Raw genomic sequence first — 17,994 nt, forward strand, 5'->3', positions numbered from 1 at the left:
GCTTAACTAGTTGTATCTCCACACTACACCACATTTAGGTCTAGCTTAACTAGTTGTATCTCCACACTACACCACATTTAGGTCTAGCTTAACTAGTTGTATCTCCACACTACACCACATTTAGGTCTAGCTTAACTAGTTGTATCTCCACACTACACCACATTTAGGTCTAGCTTAACTAGTTGTATCTCCACACTACAGCACATTCAGGTCTAGCTTAACTAGTTGTATCTCCACACTACACCACATTTAGGTCTAGCTTAACTAGTTGTATATACACACTACACCACATTTAGGTCTAGCTTAACTAGTTTTATCTCTACACTAACCACATTCAGGTCTAGCTTAACTAGTTGTATCTCGGCATTCAAGTAGTGAAAAAATGTGTCATTTGCAATAAAGTTTTGCTAACTGAATCATATTATTTTACCCTTAGAGTGTAAAGTAAGAATAAAACATGCAATAATAAGGTAGTACAAGATGACATAGATGGAAAATAATAAGGTAGTACAAGATAACATAGATGGACAATAATAAGGTAGCACAAGATGACATAGATGGACAATAATAAGGTAGCACAAGATGACATAGATGGACAATAATAAGGTAGTACAAGATGACATAGATGGACAATAATAAGGTAGTACAAGATGACATAGATGGACAATAATAAGGTAGTACAAGATGACATAGGTGGACAATAATAAGGTAGTACAAGATGACATAGATGGACAATAATAAGGTAGTACAAGATGACATAGATGGACAATAATAAGGTAGTACAAGATGACATAGATGGACAATAATAAGGTAGTACAAGATGACATAGATGGACAATAATAGGGTAGTACAAGATGACATAGATGGACAATAATAAGGTAGTACAAGATGACATAGATTGACAATAATAAGGTAGTACAAGATGACATAGATAGACAATAATAAGGTAGTACAAGATGACATAGATGGACAATAATAAGGTAGTACAAGATGACATAGATGGACAATAATAAGGTAGTACAAGATGACATAGATGGACAATAATAAGGTAGTACAAGATGACATAGATGGACAATAATAAGGTAGTACAAGATGACATAGATGGACAATAATAGGGTAGTACAAGATGACATAGATGGACAATAATAAGGTAGTACAAGATGACATAGATGGACAATAATAAGGTAGTACAAGATGACATAGATGGACAATAATAAGGTAGTACAAGATGACATAGATGGACAATAATAAGGTAGAGATGGATGTTAACAGTCCAACTGAGACAGGTGCTGGCAGATACCAGACAGTCAACATTTATTGTAACATGCAGGTACAGTTAAGATACAGATGCTTGCAGATACTAGACAGCCAACATTTCTTGTAACATGCAGGTACAGTTAAGATACAGGGCGTCCTGTTAACATGGCTCTCAAAGATGATTTAGTCTCTTACAAGAAAACTGCACAAATCTATGTCACACAGTCCACCACTCATCAAAGTTCCAGACATAGACCTAATTTCGATCATGAGGTAATCTTAATTCATTTTCAGATTGTTCTAAATAAATTTGATGAAACTGCATTTGATTCATTATTAAAAAATATTTTATTTAATTTAGTGCAAAGGAAAATGTAATGCATAACGTAATGAGAATTACCCCAATTGATAATGAACTAATGAAAAACAGCGTTGTAAATAGGCCTACATATTAAATTATTGTGAACACACAGACATGCCTTTCGGGTGATCCGTTGCGTAGCGCAACATAGATCTATAAAACATCAACAAACGAGTTACAAAATAAGACTGAATGAAACAAAGGCTCGTTGAGACTAAAAAAAATAATATTAGCTACACTATCTACACAAAACACAGTCTATTCTAAACACAAAACACACACGCTAGTAAAACTATGATACAACGGCAAAAAATTAGTATAGATCTAACCTATACTAACCTTGGAGATCTGGACGAAACTGAGGTAATCACACACGTTTTCATACACCTTATATACCCTTTCAAAAACTGGTACAAACCTGACTATTACAACTCACGTCACGAGAACTGAACAAGGACGAACGGAGTAGGGTACCATGTAACAACAACATTCACCCCCATTCATCCCCCTTCACTCGTTCACTACAACCATAGCCTGAAGAAGTTAGCTATAATGCAATTAATTGTAACATAATTGTTTGGGTTTAGTTAACATTTTGGACTGAGTTCGTTGTCTGTGATTATCAAAGGTTTTAACTAACACCACAGTAAGCAATTTTCGTGGACTGTGTCCGTAGTCTAGGATAATCAGAGTTTCTTCCAGGCATCTCTTCGAGGAGGGGGGAGGGGGACGTATTTAAAGAACTCTGAGTTGGTTCCCCCCCCCCCACCTCACCACCTAAAACAGGACAGGCCTTGTGAGTGGAGCGAGATTAAAATCCCACCTAGGTATACGCTGGGTAGGATAATTGACCTAAAGTGACCGGACAGTAGTGAACGAAGTTGATCCCCCTAAAGAGGTGTGAGATCAATACAGTGATCTAACCCATACATTATCATAATGTTAAAAATTATCTTTAAAGAACGCAAAAAAATCTAGTAGCTAATTAAAAAAATGAATGATCTGAAATGCAAGACCAATATTTTAGTTTTTTTTTTTTTTTTTTTTTTTAAATACTTTTATTTGCAATTAAAACAAGTACATCAACATCAAATTTTTTAACATAATTTTGAACACCAAATGAAAACGAAAGGTTTTGCAAATGTACATAATGAATATTTACATGATGTCATGTATTTGATTATAAAAAAAATTTGCAAAGGATGACAGTAAAAGGGGTGAAGGTCAAATGAAAGTGTCAGAAGTCTGGGTGGGGAGAGGAAAGGAAATTTTTTAACATAATTTTGAACACCAAATGAAAACGAAAGGTTTTGCAAATGTACATAATGAATATTTACATGATGTCATGTATTTGATTATAAAAAAAATTTGCAAAGGATGGCAGTAAAAGAGGTGAAGGTCAAATGAAAGTGTCAGAAGTCTGGGTGGGGAGAGGAAAGGAAATTTTTCAGAGAGGGTCAATGGGACAGTGAAGCATTTTCTATGTAGGAAAACAACTTAAGTTGACTAGTTGAAAGGGTGTTGTAGTGGTCGCATTGAGTTTTCAAAAGGTTGCAGTGTGAAAGATGAGGGGAAAGAGACAAGATTTAGAACTTTAAATACGTTCTGGATATTGATGTTGCGGTATTACTGATTTAAATGTTTAAAACAATTGAATTAATAAAAATAAAAAAAATAAAAAAATCTACCCCCTCCTCTCTCCCCCTCTATCCACTTTACCCCCAGACATGATAACCCCACAATCACTTTAACTGTTCCAATATTTTAGTTATATGTATTCTATTATTTAGAATGTTCCACCTAAGTTTGCAAAGGGTAATTGTAATAACTTTATGCCATCTCTGATTTAAAAAACTGTCATTATGCTGTAATATTTTAGCATTTATAGAGACAACATATATATATATATAAAATTCTGATTTTAGACAACATATTCTTGTAAATAAAGTAGCGTTTAGATATTTTATTACATACTAAAGTAATTATTGCTCTTTTGTGACATTTACTATTAAATTTGTAGATTTATAGATATATATATATTTAGAGATTGATTATTTCCCCTTGTTTGCTTGTCTTAATTAACATTCTAGGAATCATTATGTAACATTGGTTATTTTTAACAAGGATTACAAAACAGATGATGTTGCGTTCATTCTTTTTTGTTGTACTGTGTGTATAATTTGTTATTTTGTTTTGTTTAGAGTGATACATCATTTGTTTAGTCAGCCTGCATTGTGGGGTTTTTCTTATTTCTTCAGAGTGCTACTTTCAATTTATTTTACATCATAGCGAGCAATGACGTACAGCTAGCATATATATATATATATATATATATATATATATATATATATATATATATATATATATATATATTATTTTTAAAAAAGTTTCTTTTGATGTTAAATTCAACATGCAGACGTCCATATGGACCCTTGAATGACCACTAAGACAATGAAATCTGCGACTGTTCTGTCCCTTGTGTTATTTATGGTTGTAGCGGGATTTCCCGCTTATTTCCTTTCAGTTTCACAAGTAGCCTGGAAGTTCTGGAGCGATTGTCGATTTGGAAATCCAAAACCAAATTTTAAATATTGTGATTACAGAATTTAATACACTTAACTTACTAATTTGTGATTCTATATGTTTTTCTCCCTATACGTCTTTAGATTAGTTCCATATTTGGAGAAAGTATTTTATTTCTGAGAAGGTAAATTCTAAGGATCATTAAAATGAAAGGTTTAAGCCTGAAACAGCCTACGTTATTAAAGATAATTCAATTCAATGAAACCTAAAAGGGTTGTAGCTTGCGAAATTTGTAGAGCTGTATATATTTCATCTCGTCATTTTGTATCATTACATGTTTGACTAATTTTCATATACAATTTCGTGTATTACTTGTTCAAAACCTATCAAACAATAAATACAATTAGTTAATGTCATTTGACTGGCACGATATCTTTGTCAGCTCTCTAACATAATTCATTTAATAATGTCCAATTGCCTAACTGCTTAATAGTAAAACCTTCAAGAAATTCCAAGATTTAAAAAAATATTAATTTAATAAAAATAAGTTTTGTTTTCATAAGAAAATCAATAATGAATGCATATTAAAAGATGAGAACTAAATCTAAGAGAAATTTAATGTTAAGGGAGAAAAAAACTTTAAAACATGCAAACTTTCTTTTTGATTTTAGGCAAAATACTTCGCGGAAAACTCATCGCTTGAATTATAATACCGTGTGACAAAGATTTATACGTATTCCAAATAAAGACAAATTTAGTAACTACAACAAACATTTATATTTTCTACTTTGTTGACCTAAATATCAACTTGTCGCTTATTCCCAAAGCTTAAGTTTCACATTCAACTTGTCGTTATTCCCAAAGCTCAAGTTTCACATTGAACATTTCGCTTATTCCAAAAGCTCAAGTTTCACATTCAACTAGTCGGTTATTCTCAAAACTTAAGTTTAATGAATATTTTCTGCTTAGAATCGGTGGGATTGTAGAGAATTATTATCAGTTTTTTTTTGTTATGCTTTTAACGTCAATGAATATAGCGGTTAATAAAAAAAAATGATTAGATAATTGTATAGTATATTATTTAAAAAAAATATGGGCAGAGCACAAGTTTGTTCCTTTTATTCAATTTTAATTCCGGAGAAAAAAAAACAACAGAAAACAACGAGCTTTTGATATATTGGACAACATATTTCACATTGTTTACACCAAAAATTAAGAAGATATGGCATTTAATAAAACAACACGACCTAAACTTTAACCTTTTGCTTGTACATAAACTAAATTAAATTAGCCACTAACACAAAACATAATGTTTAAAATACAAGGCTATAACGATCTCAATCGGCAATCATCAATATGCAACTACTTATAGAAGAAATTAATTCATACACGCATGCAAACGTCATCTGTACAATGTAAAATGCATAGTCTATTTTGCTCAGTAAATGTTGCATACGTTAGGAATAGCTGTTTTCTCTTTAGGTGTATTTCAATATTTCACTCTTAAAATCATTAAAATAGAATCAGCCAACTAGTTTAGATTCGTGCCAATTATGACTACAATAAGGGACATAAACAATAAAATATATTTCGATGTCTAAATATCTTGATAAGTTCCCTTGAGATTTTCTTTACATTTCAAGCAAAATGTATTAAGGCATTGCCATTGTACATTACTAGTTAAGCCAACTCCAAAAGATATTTAATTAATTACGCATGCATTATTAATATATCAGACTTCAAACGCCAATACTTTAATTAAATCCTCAAAAGTAGTCTTTTTATTTTAACCCAATAACAAAGAATCTCTTTCAAAATTGTATTTATAAATGCATTTATTACAAATACTTGTTTAGCATCTACGTACATTAGTTTCGATGACCCATAACGCCGGCTGCCGCCCGCAACCCATAAAGAAAAATTAAATATGTTTTATTAAAATTTGGCCTACAAATCCTAATTTTTAACTAAACAGGAAGCTGGATAGTTTCAGCATCCTTTTCCGGTATACTAATTTGAATGGCGATTTTGAAATGTACAGCGTAGTCTCTTTTCATCCCAAAATTTTAGACTCATCTGTCCCATTTTCAGTTGATTTAAAATTAAAAATAGTATAAAGACATGCCTAAACATATCTAGGCATGTATTTAACGAATTATATATCTTAAACAATCTTAAACAAATCCAAATTGATATTCAACTGTTAAATTCGATGTATAGTTCTTCAGACAAAATTAAATAAAATTGCCTACCCAAAATGACCTATTTCGGATTTTCTCTGACATTTTAAAATTGTTTTTCTTTGTTATATTGTACTTCTACCGAATATATTCTATTCTATTTAATGCTGTTGGAAAACCAGATTTAATTCCAACATTTAAAAGTAGTTTTTATCTTAATTATCAATTTGATTTAGACAAAAACGAATATTTTGTGAAAGGGTTCACTTGTTCATACAGAGTTATGCTCTTTACATTGGTACGTCTATGGTGGTGTTCGGTAGAATGAATGGGTTCACAACAATAAATCGAAAGATTTGGTGCGCAAAAGCAAACACAGAACAGAAACTCACTAGGCGCTGGTTTACACGAGCTTTGAACAGACCCACCCTGCTAGGATACTGATATCCATGTGTAACCTTCAGCACCTAAATATGTTGCCCATTTCGGCCGACTGCCTGAAGTTTTGTACCAGGGTGTGAAGGCTAATCATTTATTGTGTACATCGAGCATACAAGCAAGCAGTTTTATGGCTCCTACACATTTTTCAAGGATGATCAACATGTTAGCTATTGTGTGCTTGGGATTAATCTCAAAGGTTGAAGGTAAATCTGTCTAGAGAGTCAAGACACATAGACATCTAGAAGGCTAGAATCTAGCTCTAGATCTAGAATTTAGATATCTAAGTCTGTGTAGACATCCGGGTAATCTCACGATATAGCGTCGGAAATTATCTGATAATGTGTGTTGAGTTTCGGTAAAATTCGTTACTGTAAACCATAGTTTATTTAACCGTTGAAATAAAAATTAATGTTTTAACTTAATTTAAAGTTTAATTGACAGAGTATTAACACAATTACTACATCTAAATATTATTAATAAACTCGAGTGTAGTAATTGATGTTTTTAAAGAAACCTGGGAAAAAAAAAACTTGCAGAAGATTTGCGACAACTAGATTTAGATCTTGTAAAATAAGACGATTAGATTTACCTAAGTTAAAAGTAGTAAGAAGAACTAGAACAATGTTTAGTGCAGCAATAATTAGCACATACACTTAAAATAATTAGAAATACAAACTAATTAGCAAAACAGTATAGGACAAAATGCAACTAAAATCAGTCCAAGCACATTTTTAAACATTATGTATTTTAAATAATATGGCGGCAAATAAATGATGGTTTACAGTATTTCCTGTGGTTTCCGGAACGGCTCAGCAGACTACGCCATGGTTTTACTGGTTTTTGTTACTGCTGTAAAATTCTGGAATAATAACCAACGCTATATCGTGATTTTTCACTAGTTTTCTGTTACTAACAGATTAAGGAATTTTATACTCAGCCGGAGAGTTGGGCTATATTAGTGAAACATTTGTCTAAAAGTAAACATGGTGTAGACATCATAAGTTCACAAGCTCCACATTTTCCCCCACTGCAGCTCAAGGTTCACAAATGGGAGTGGAATTTCTTGTACAGTTCCCATACATGCCTGAAGGCCAACCCATCACCATGATGAATAAATTCAATGTTTACGTCACGGATCCGATGTGGCGAAACCCGGTTTTTGAAAGAGTCGCTCTCGACCGTTTGCAGGTCACTACTTACGTGGTCCAGCGGAAATATTTGTAAGTGAGCTCTTTATATCGGAAGGTTCATGCGGAAATATTTGTAAGTCTTTTCGTTTTCTGTATATTGGAAGTTCCAGCGGAAATAGTATAGTTGTAAGTCTTTTCGTTTTCTGTAAGTTAGCGCTTCATATCGGTAGGTTCAGCGGATATATCTGCCGTCTCGACAATGGCTTCAAATATACACTATGACAATTTACGACGTCGGACTGTTAATATTTACGACATCGGTCTGTGAATGTTGATGACGTGAGACTGTGAATGTTGATGACGTGGGACTGTGAATGTTGATGACGTGAGACTGTGAATGTTGATGACGTGGGACTGTGAATGTTGATGACGTGAGACTGTGGATGTTGATGACGTGAGCAGTGAATGTCTGCTTTAAACCGCTCTCATTGTGTCCCAGAACATCAATCAGTGGCCCCATCACGTCTATTGTCGCCAAAGGAAAGTTCAACTTTGGGATGACGGTGTTTATGCCGGTGTCGTTCCACTCAACTGCCAGTTTCCTGGCCATACCAACTTCCGGTTGGGGCGCGGAGTACTATGTTCTGGTACCAAAGTAAGTCTTGTTTTGTTTCGTCACACAATAATTTGTTCTGGTACAAAAGTAAGTATTGTTTTGTTTCTTAATCCTTACCATATATGGACAAATCACGTGTGAACAAACCCCCACTCTTGAAAATCCACCTGTGGTCAGAGACTATCTTAGCACAAAAGAACTATGGCCAAGTCACGCTCTGGTCAAACCACCAATGATCAAAGCTACTATGGTCTAACCACCAATGATCAAAGCCTCTATGGTCTAACCACCAATGATCAAAGCCACTATGGTCTAACCACCAATGATCAAAGCTACTATGGTCTAACCACCAATGATCAAAGCCACTATGGTCTAACCACCAATGATCAAAGCCACTATGGTCTAACCACCAATGATCAAAGCCACTATGGTCTAACCACCAATGATCAAAGCCACTATGGTCTAACCACCAATGATCAAAGCCACTATGGTCTAACCACCAATGATCAAAGCCACTATGGTCTAACCACCAATGATCAAAGCCACTATGGTCTAACCACCAATGATCAAAGCCACTATGGTCTAACCACCAATGATCAAAGCCACTATGGTCTAACCACCAATGATCAAAGCCACTATGGTCTAACCACCAATGATCAAAGCCACTATGGTCTAACCACCAATGATCAAAGCCACTATGGTCTAACCACCAATGATCAAAGACACTATGGTCTAACCACCAATGATCAAAGCCACTATGGTCTAACCACCAATGATCAAAGCCACTATGGTCTAACCACCAATGATCAAAGCCACTATGGTCTAACCACCAATGATCAAAGCCACTATGGTCTAACCACCAATGATCAAAGCCACTATGGTCTAACCACCAATGATCAAAGCCACTATGGTCTAACCACCAATGATCAAAGCCACTATGGTCTAACCACCAATGATCAAAGCCACTATGGTCTAACCACCAATGATCAAAGCCACTATGGTCTAACCACCAATGATCAAAGCCACTATGGTCAGAGAACATATGGATAAAGGTCGTAGTACAAAGAAAATGTTTTTGACTATTCTTTAAACAGTACTGTATTATAATATTGCTTTAAAAGTTAAATTTTATATCAATAAAAAGATCAGTTCAAAGTTTTGAATTGCCTTAAAAAAAAACCTAAATAATAAACACTTTTTTGACCTTGATACATCACCAGTTCATACCATGATATCGTCTCCCCTACTCTACGGACCCTAACCATACCCTAACATCCCCACTCTGTATTGCATACTCAAATGATTTACGAAAACGTTAACTGGTGTTCATTTCTAACAGGGTGGGGCATTTAATTGGGCACATTTTATTTATTTCCAATCTTAGATTAAAGTGGAAGCGTGACGTCATCAATAACTGGCAGACGTCTTTCTCCAGACTAGAAACCGGTACCCACTACATATCGTCAGCAAATAGAAGTAAGTCCTGACGCTTGGGTTAGTGTTAGAGTTAAGGTCTGACTCTTGGGTTAGTGTTAGAGTTAACATCTGACTCTTTAGTTAATGTTAGAGTTAAGGTCTGACTCTTGGGTTAGTGTTAGAGTTAAGGTCTGACTCTTGGGTTAGTGTTAGAGTTAAGGTCTGACTCTTTAGTTAGTGTTAGTATTAAGGTCTGACTCTTGGCTTAGTGTTAGAGTTAAGGTCTGACTCTTGGGTTAGTGTTAGAGTTAAGGTCTGACTCTTGGGTTAGTGTTAGAGTTAAGGTCTGACTCTTGGGTTAGTGTTAGAGTTAAGGTCTGACTCTTTAGTTAGTGTTAGTATTAAGGTCTGACTCTTGGGTTAGTGTTAGAGTTAAGGTCTGACTCTTGGGTTAGTGTTAGAGTTAAGGTCTGACTCTTTAGTTAGTGTTAGTATTAAGGTCTGACTCTTGGCTTAGTGTTAGAGTTAAGGTCTGACTCTTGGGTTAGTGTTAAAGTTAAAGTCTGACTCTTTAGTTAGTGTTAGAGTTAATGTCTAACTCTTTTTTAATTTTAGAGTTAAGGTCTGACTCTTGGGTTAGTGTTAGAGTTAGGGTCTGACTCTTTGGTTAGTGTTAGAGTTAAGGTCTGACTCTTAGGTTAGTGTAAGAGTTAAGGTCTGACTCTTTGATTAGAGTTAGAGTTAAGGTCTGACTCTTGGGTTAGTGTTAGAGTTAAGGTCTTACTCTTTAGTTAGTGTTAGAGTTAAGGTCTGACTCTTGGCTTAGTGTTAGAGTTAAGGTCTGACTCTTTAGTTAGTGTTAGAGTTAAGGTCTGACTCTTTGCTTAATGTTAGAGTTAAGGTCTGACTCTTTAGTTAGTGTTAGAGTTAAGGTCTGATTCTTGGGTTAGTGTAAGAGTTAAGGTCTGACTCTTTGATTAGTGTTAGAGTTAAGGTCTGACTCTTGGGTTAGTGTTAGAGTTAAGGTCTTACTCTTAGATTAGTGTTAGAGTTAAGGTCTGACTCTTGGGTTAATGTTAGAGTTAAGGTCTGACTCTTGGGTTAGTGTTATAGTTAAATGCTTACTCTTTGGATATTGTTAGAGTTAAATGCTGTCTTTTGTGTTAGTGTTAGAGTTATGGTCATGAAACGTCAAATATTAACTTTAATGGTGATGAAATGTTTAGTGGAGGGCAGGGAAGGGTCAGGGTTGTACTGAAAAAATATATTTTAAAAGAATTTTTTAACTTAAAGGGCCGTAACTCCATTGTCGGAATTTCTTGAATTGTGTCCCGTGGCTCTATTTTTCGCTCTGCAAGAATGATAGTAAACAATTTCAAAACATAGAATTAACTTAAACATATTAAATGGCTTTTAGTTTGTATGCTATTTGTATTTCATGCTTGTTGTTTGACTCAAATTGCTGTTTGTTTCAGATTTGCTGTTTTTTCAGACTTGCTGTTTGTATGTTTTAGACTTGCTGTTTGTATGTTTCAGTCTTGATGTTTGTATGTTTCAGACTTGCTGTTTGTATGTTTCAGTCGTGCTGTTTGTTTGTTTCAGACTTAATGTTTGTATGTTTCAGACTTAATGTTTGTATGTTTCAGACTTAATGTTTGTATGTTTCAGACTTAATGTTTGTATGTTTCAGACTTAATGTTTGTATGTTTCAGTCTTGCTGTTTGTATGTTTCAGTCTTGCTGTTTGTATGTTTCAGTCTTGCTGTTTGTATGTTTCAGTCTTGCTGTTTGTATGTTTCAGTCTTGCTGTTTGTATGTTTCAGTCTTGCTGTTTGTATGTTTCAGTCTTGCTGTTTGTATGTTTCAGACTTAATGTTTGTATGTTTCAGTCTTGCTGTTTGTATGTTTCAGTCATGCTGTTTGTATGTTTCAGAATTGATGTCCGGTAGCTGCAAGACTGTTATTACCCGAGCCCCCAAGGGAGCGTACATGTTCGAGCTGGAGACGAACCAGATCAGTAGCCTGCAGACGAACCAGATCAGGAGCCTGGGGACGAACCAGATCAGTAGCCTGCAGACGAACCAGATCAGTAGCCTGCAGACGAACCAGATCAGTAGCCTGCAGACGAACCAGATCAGGAGCCTGGGGACGAACCAGATCAGTAGCCTGCAGACGAACCAGATCAGGAGCCTGGGGACGAACCAGATCAGTAGCCTGCAGACGAACCAGATCAGTAGCCTGCAGACGAACCAGATCAGTAGCCTGCAGACGAACCAGATCAGTAGCCTGCAGACGAACCAGATCAGGAGCCTGGGGACGAACCAGATCAGGAGCCTGGAGTACGAGATCCGCCCCCTGATTGAGGAGGACTTCACGTGGAAGGACACCTTGACCGAGTGCACACACCAGAACGCCCCGCTCGCCTTCAGCTTCAACCGACGACTGTGTGAGGCTACGCTTGTCAACGCTGGGGATGGGCCTGACGTTAAGGAGGAGATTGCTAATGGCCAGCTCTACCGTCAAGAAGATGCCCCCACCTTGTGTGAGTAGGATCACTCCCCACTCATATATATATATAAATATAAATATATATATATATATATATATATATATATATATATATATATATATATATATATATATATACATACGCATACGCATATATATATATATATATATATATATATATATATATATATATATATATATATATATATATATATATACATACGCATACATATATATATATATATTTTATATATATATATGTATATATATATATATAAATTTATATACATACATACGCATACACGTACAGGTACACATACGCATTAGCTAAGCATACTCATACCCTGCACACTTATACGCATACATACCCAAACTCATATAGATACAGACAGACCTACGTCTAAAAAAATTGTAAATTCAAATTTTTAGTTTTTTAAATAAATGAATCGACTTTTTATTGTTTGTTGCTTACAATTAATTGTTAACCTATGGTCTTACAGCTTGGTCATATGGCATATTGTTCGTTTTGTTCAGGCAAAACAGATTAGTACAGGTGGGTTTAAAGTTGGATAGATAGGTGGATGTTTGGATCATTTTCTTTGTTGAAGGGTGGATGTTTGGATGTCTTTGTTGATGGGTGGATGTTTGGGTCGTTGTGTTTGTTGATGGGTGGATGTTTGGGTCGTTGTGTTTGTTGATGGGTGGATGTTTGGGTCGTTGTGTTTGTTGATGGGTGGATGTTTGGGTCGGTGTGTTTGTTGATGGGTGGATGTTTGGGTCGGTGTCTTTGTTGATGGGTGGATGTTTGGGTCGGTGTCTTTGTTGATGGGTGGATGTTTGGGTCGTTGTCTTTGTTGATGGGTGGATGTTTGGGTCGTTGTCTTTGTTGATGGGTGGATGTTTGGGTCGGTGTCTTTGTTGATGGGTGGATGTTTGGGTCGTTGTGTTTGTTGATGGGTGGATGTTTGGGTCGTTGTGTTTGTTGATGGGTGGATGTTTGGGTGTCTTTGTTGGTGGGTGGATGTTTGGGTCGGTGTGTTTGTTGATGGGTGGATGTTTGGGTCGTTGTGTTTGTTGATGGGTGGATGTTTGGGTCGGTGTCTTTGTTGATGGGTGGATGTTTGGGTCGGTGTCTTTGTTGATGGGTGGATGTTTGGGTCGTTGTCTTTGTTGATGGGTGGATGTTTGGGTCGTTGTGTTTGTTGATGGGTGGATGTTTGGGTCGGTGTCTTTGTTGATGGGTGGATGTTTGGGTGTCTTTGTTGATGGGTGGATGTTTGGGTCGTTGTGTTTGTTGATGGGTGGATGTTTGGGTCGGTGTGTTTGTTGATGGGTGGATGTTTGGGTCGGTGTCTTTGTTGATGGGTGGATGTTTGGGTCGGTGTCTTTGTTGATGGGTGGATGTTTGGGTCGTTGTCTTTGTTGATGGGTGGATGTTTGGGTCGTTGTGTTTGTTGATGGGTGGATGTTTGGGTCGGTGTCTTTGTTGATGGGTGGATGTTTGGGTCGTTGTGTTTGTTGATGGATGGATGTTTGGGTCGTTGTGTTTGTTGATGGGTGAATGTTTGGGTCGTTGTGTTTGTTGATGGATGGATGTTTGGGTCGTTGTGTTTGTTGATGGGTGAATGTTTGGGTCGTTGTGTTTGTTGATGGATGGATGTTTGGGTCGTTGTGTTTGTTGATGGGTGGATGTTTGGGTCGTTGTGTTTGTTGATGGGTGGATGTTTGGGTCGGTGTCTTGGTAACGAATCTAATTGATAAGTTAGTAATACATAGCTGACAGGGTAATTGGTTGGGTGGTTGGGTTGGGTTGGGTTGGGATGGGTTTGGTTGGTTGGGTTGGTTGGTTGAGTGGGGTTGGTTGGGTCGGGTTGGTTTGGTTTGGTTTGGGTTGGGTTGGGTTCGTTTAGTGGGGTGGGGTGGTTGGTTGGGTTGGTTGGGTGGGGTAGGTTTGGGATAGGATGGGTTGGTTGAGTGGGGTTGGGTGGGGTGGTGTTGTGTCGGGTGGGTGGGTGGTTGGGTTGGGTCGGATTGGGTGAATGGGTGGTAGGCTGCTGGCTGATTGACTTATGTTTAACATTTTTATTATAGATCGTGATATTGCTTCATGCTACTGTGTCTAACGCCGTAGCTCAAGAAAAATCTTTTGACAGCGCACTTTCTCTAGCAGAATCAACAGTGTGTGTGAATACTCTCACAGTATTATATGCTGTCACAATAGTCACTCTCTTGATTTTTCTGTGTAAGTTATTTTATAATTACAAATTTAGTTTTTTTTATGACCCCAGCATATGAAGGGATTACGTGATCTGCCTTACTTTCCCTGAGTCCTCTGGTGATCCTCTGAGCGGATGAAATAGTTTATATGTTTCTTGTTACGTGTTCCTACATCTAATTTATTAAACGTAACATCCGAATTCTTTCGGGAAATGGTTTCTGGACTGATAACCTAAATGAAAACTATAAAAGACTACTAGAAACAAAACTCCTTATAAAAACTCGCTATCTAATGTCTAGGGTAAATGATAAATACAAAGAATCTAACAGAACTTTTAATCAGATCCACAACTTCTAAAAATTAACAAGTTTAAGTTAAGTAAAAAAAATACAATGCAGAAACTATTTAATTATGTAAAACCCAACTTACAATTTCAAGAAAAACATAATCACCTCTAACTACAATTAACACTTGATAACTAACACAACCTACACTATGAACACAAGATAAGATATACTAATGAACTTTAAGGTAACATGGATGTCATGGGTTCTCTCTCTCTCTCTCTCTCTCTCTCTCTCTCTCTCTCTCTCTCTCTCTCTCTCTCTCTCTCTCTGTGGGTGTCCTCTGCGCCCCTCGTGTTCTGAAATCTCCTTTTTATATTTCTATCACCAAAGGATTATGGGATATCGACACAGAGGTCAAGGACTATTAGGGTGATTCACTAGCACAGTTGTGGATACTCTCACATGAGCCTCGTGGAAAATTCCCTCGTTTAATAAAATATAGCTGTAGGCCATACAAGTACTAATAAATTAAAAAGACCTAAGTAGGTCACATTCTTGACCTCGGCATATTAAGGGAAGTTGTGGTCAGCACTTTGCTCAGTCGCCTTTACTTTCGTTGACGTGAATTATTACTTTCCCTAACCCGAGCTGGGTAGACTCGGGGACGTTCTACGGATCTGAGGCGGGATTTGAACTCTAGACGTGATTGATTACTTTCCCTAACCCAAGTTAAATATACATCAGAGCTGGGTAGACTCGGGGACGTTCTACTGTCTTGAGCCCGGATTTGAACTCAAAGCTTTCTACCGCTAGGTTTACAACGCCACTCAGCATATTTCAATAGTTCAGCTAAGAAAGAGAGAGAGGGGGGGGGGGGAGGGAGAAAGAGTAGGAGGAGAGAGAGAGAGAAGTTCGCTGCAGGGCTTTTATATATTAGTATTATTTTTGTCAAACCTTTTTTACAGTGGTCATTATATCGCTGCACTTTTACAATAAAGCGAAATTGATGGAAATACAAAAGAAACACTTCGAAGAAAAAAACAAAGAGCAAGCAATTGAAATAGCGGCAAATAAAATCCTGTTTTATCTGGAATGGAAGAAAAGGTAATTTTTATTTGTTTTAAGTAGGTATCAACTTTGGTGTCTAACGGCTGTGTCCTTAAATTAAAAGAAATCTTTGTATAAAATGGCTTCTGCTATTTAAATTTAACAATGTCAATAAGTAGTAATAATCGTGTGGTACGTTTTTTCCAATTCCTTTGTTTACGTTAGCTTTTGTTTTTCAGCCTGGTTCCAGCTCCTAATGGTTAGTGGCGGCTGAATTGAATGTAGCGGCTTAAGTCAAAGGCGTGTGACGCTCACACCAGCAAGTTTTCTGGCCAAGTCTCTCAACGTCTTTACTAATTTACTAATTTTTTTTTTTGGCAGCCCACATGCTGTTTTTTGTTTTAACTCCACGATAATTTTTTTAAAATTCCTTAAATTTTTTTTGTTGGTTGCTATAAATTAAAAATGAATAATTTGTGTTTAAAAATTGTTAAAATCAGTAATGAGACTTTTAACAAAATAGGTATCAAATGTCTCAAAAATGAAATATTTTAATTTTTTGTTTAAAAAGAATTCCTGACATGACATTAAGTTTCAGTGTTTTAAAGTTTCAGTTGGGAATTGAATATTAGGGTAGGATTCACTTTAAAAAATGGTAGCCCTTAAAATGTCTGTTTTTTGTGATTTAATATAATTTGCCAAGTTTGTTCAACGATTTATACGCGTTGAAGTTATTTTTTAAAAAATATAGCATGAAATTCCCTGGAATAGAAAGGAATTCCTTGGAATAGCAGGGAATTTTCTGGTCACTTGCCGGTGCATCTTTGTTTATAACCGCGCGCCCGACACCCAGTGTCCTGTGGCGGCTCTTTGGTCCTTTTGGAATTGTCCAGAGTCTCAACGTCATTAGGGATTTTACCACCCAGAAGTGTAAAGGATTTGGTTCCGTCACGATGACCAACTATGAAGATACAATTTTGCAAAATCGAAAACTGTAACAGCAATCTATTTACGATAAGCCATGCTCTAATGATTAATTGCTCAGGACAAGAAATGTATCCAAGTTAGATCGATTAGACAATGTGATATAAAAATTAACTTAACTGAATGTCTAATTATTCATGTATTATTTAATATTACCTACAAAAATAAGGGATCCTGCTATTATCCAGCACTATTATCAAAGCATTTTTGTGTTCATTTTGAAGATTTTAGCCATCAACTCTATTGTATTAACTATTTTAAAGTACTGAAAAAAATTGCATGGGAAAAAAATGGCATGAAAAACAAATTTATAAGTTGGAACATTGTAATAGTAGTCTTGCAGTTCAGATATTTAACTTTTTTTAATTAGCTACTGTTTTCTTTGTTCTTTAAAGATTGTTTTTTAAGATAAAGCTAAAGTATAAGTTCAATCACCCTATTGCTCACGGACCTCTTTACTAGTAATTAAAAAATAATATTCACAAATGTTCACAGTGTTTGTTAAATAAACAACTATTGTTATTCTTTATTTGAAGTTTGATTATTCATTTTTTAGTTGCAGTTCTACTCTTATCCACAGTGTTTTTATATTGTTTTATCAACCCGGGGTATTTAAGTATATGTTCTCACATATGTAATGCTGATCATCTTGACTCCTACATATGTAATGCTTATCATCTTGACTCCTACATATGTAATGCTGATCACCTTGACTCCTACAAATGTAATGCTGATCACCTTGACTCCTACAAATGTAATGCTGATCACCTTGACTCCTACAAATGTAATGCTGATTATCTTGACTCGTACTAACGTTCTTGAAGCTGTGTGAGAATGTGTTTATTGTTCTGTACACTTAATCATCTTTTTCGCACCCCATGACACCTCAAGTAAAGATAAGACTTGTGAATTAAGATTGATCTGTTGGTGGTTGACGGTTCATATACAGCAGGAATAAAAGAAACATTAGTTGTATGGGCGCCTCGCATATGCCTGGTTCTGAATTGGCGCCGATAAGTAACCCAAG

General features: G+C 36.0%; 1 protein-coding gene across 1 annotated transcript; it reads left to right on the forward strand.

Annotated features, from left to right (window-relative positions):
* Positions 1-6,756: 6,756 nt before the first annotated feature.
* On the forward strand, positions 6,757-17,375 carry LOC131947423 (uncharacterized). Its single transcript, XM_059308636.1, has 9 exons — positions 6,757-6,965; positions 7,796-7,982; positions 8,392-8,547; positions 9,893-9,984; positions 11,857-12,465; positions 12,932-12,984; positions 14,523-14,673; positions 15,902-16,040; positions 16,223-17,375. Exons 1-9 carry the CDS (start codon positions 6,890-6,892, stop codon positions 16,245-16,247), a joined length of 1,488 nt encoding a protein of 495 aa, XP_059164619.1. The 5' UTR covers positions 6,757-6,889; the 3' UTR covers positions 16,248-17,375.
* Positions 17,376-17,994: the final 619 nt, after the last annotated feature.

This window comes from Physella acuta, unplaced genomic scaffold (genome assembly GCF_028476545.2).
Source record: "Physella acuta isolate Inbredline_101_S28 unplaced genomic scaffold, ASM2847654v3 ptg000592l, whole genome shotgun sequence".
NCBI classification, from domain to species: Eukaryota; Metazoa; Mollusca; class Gastropoda; family Physidae; genus Physella; species Physella acuta.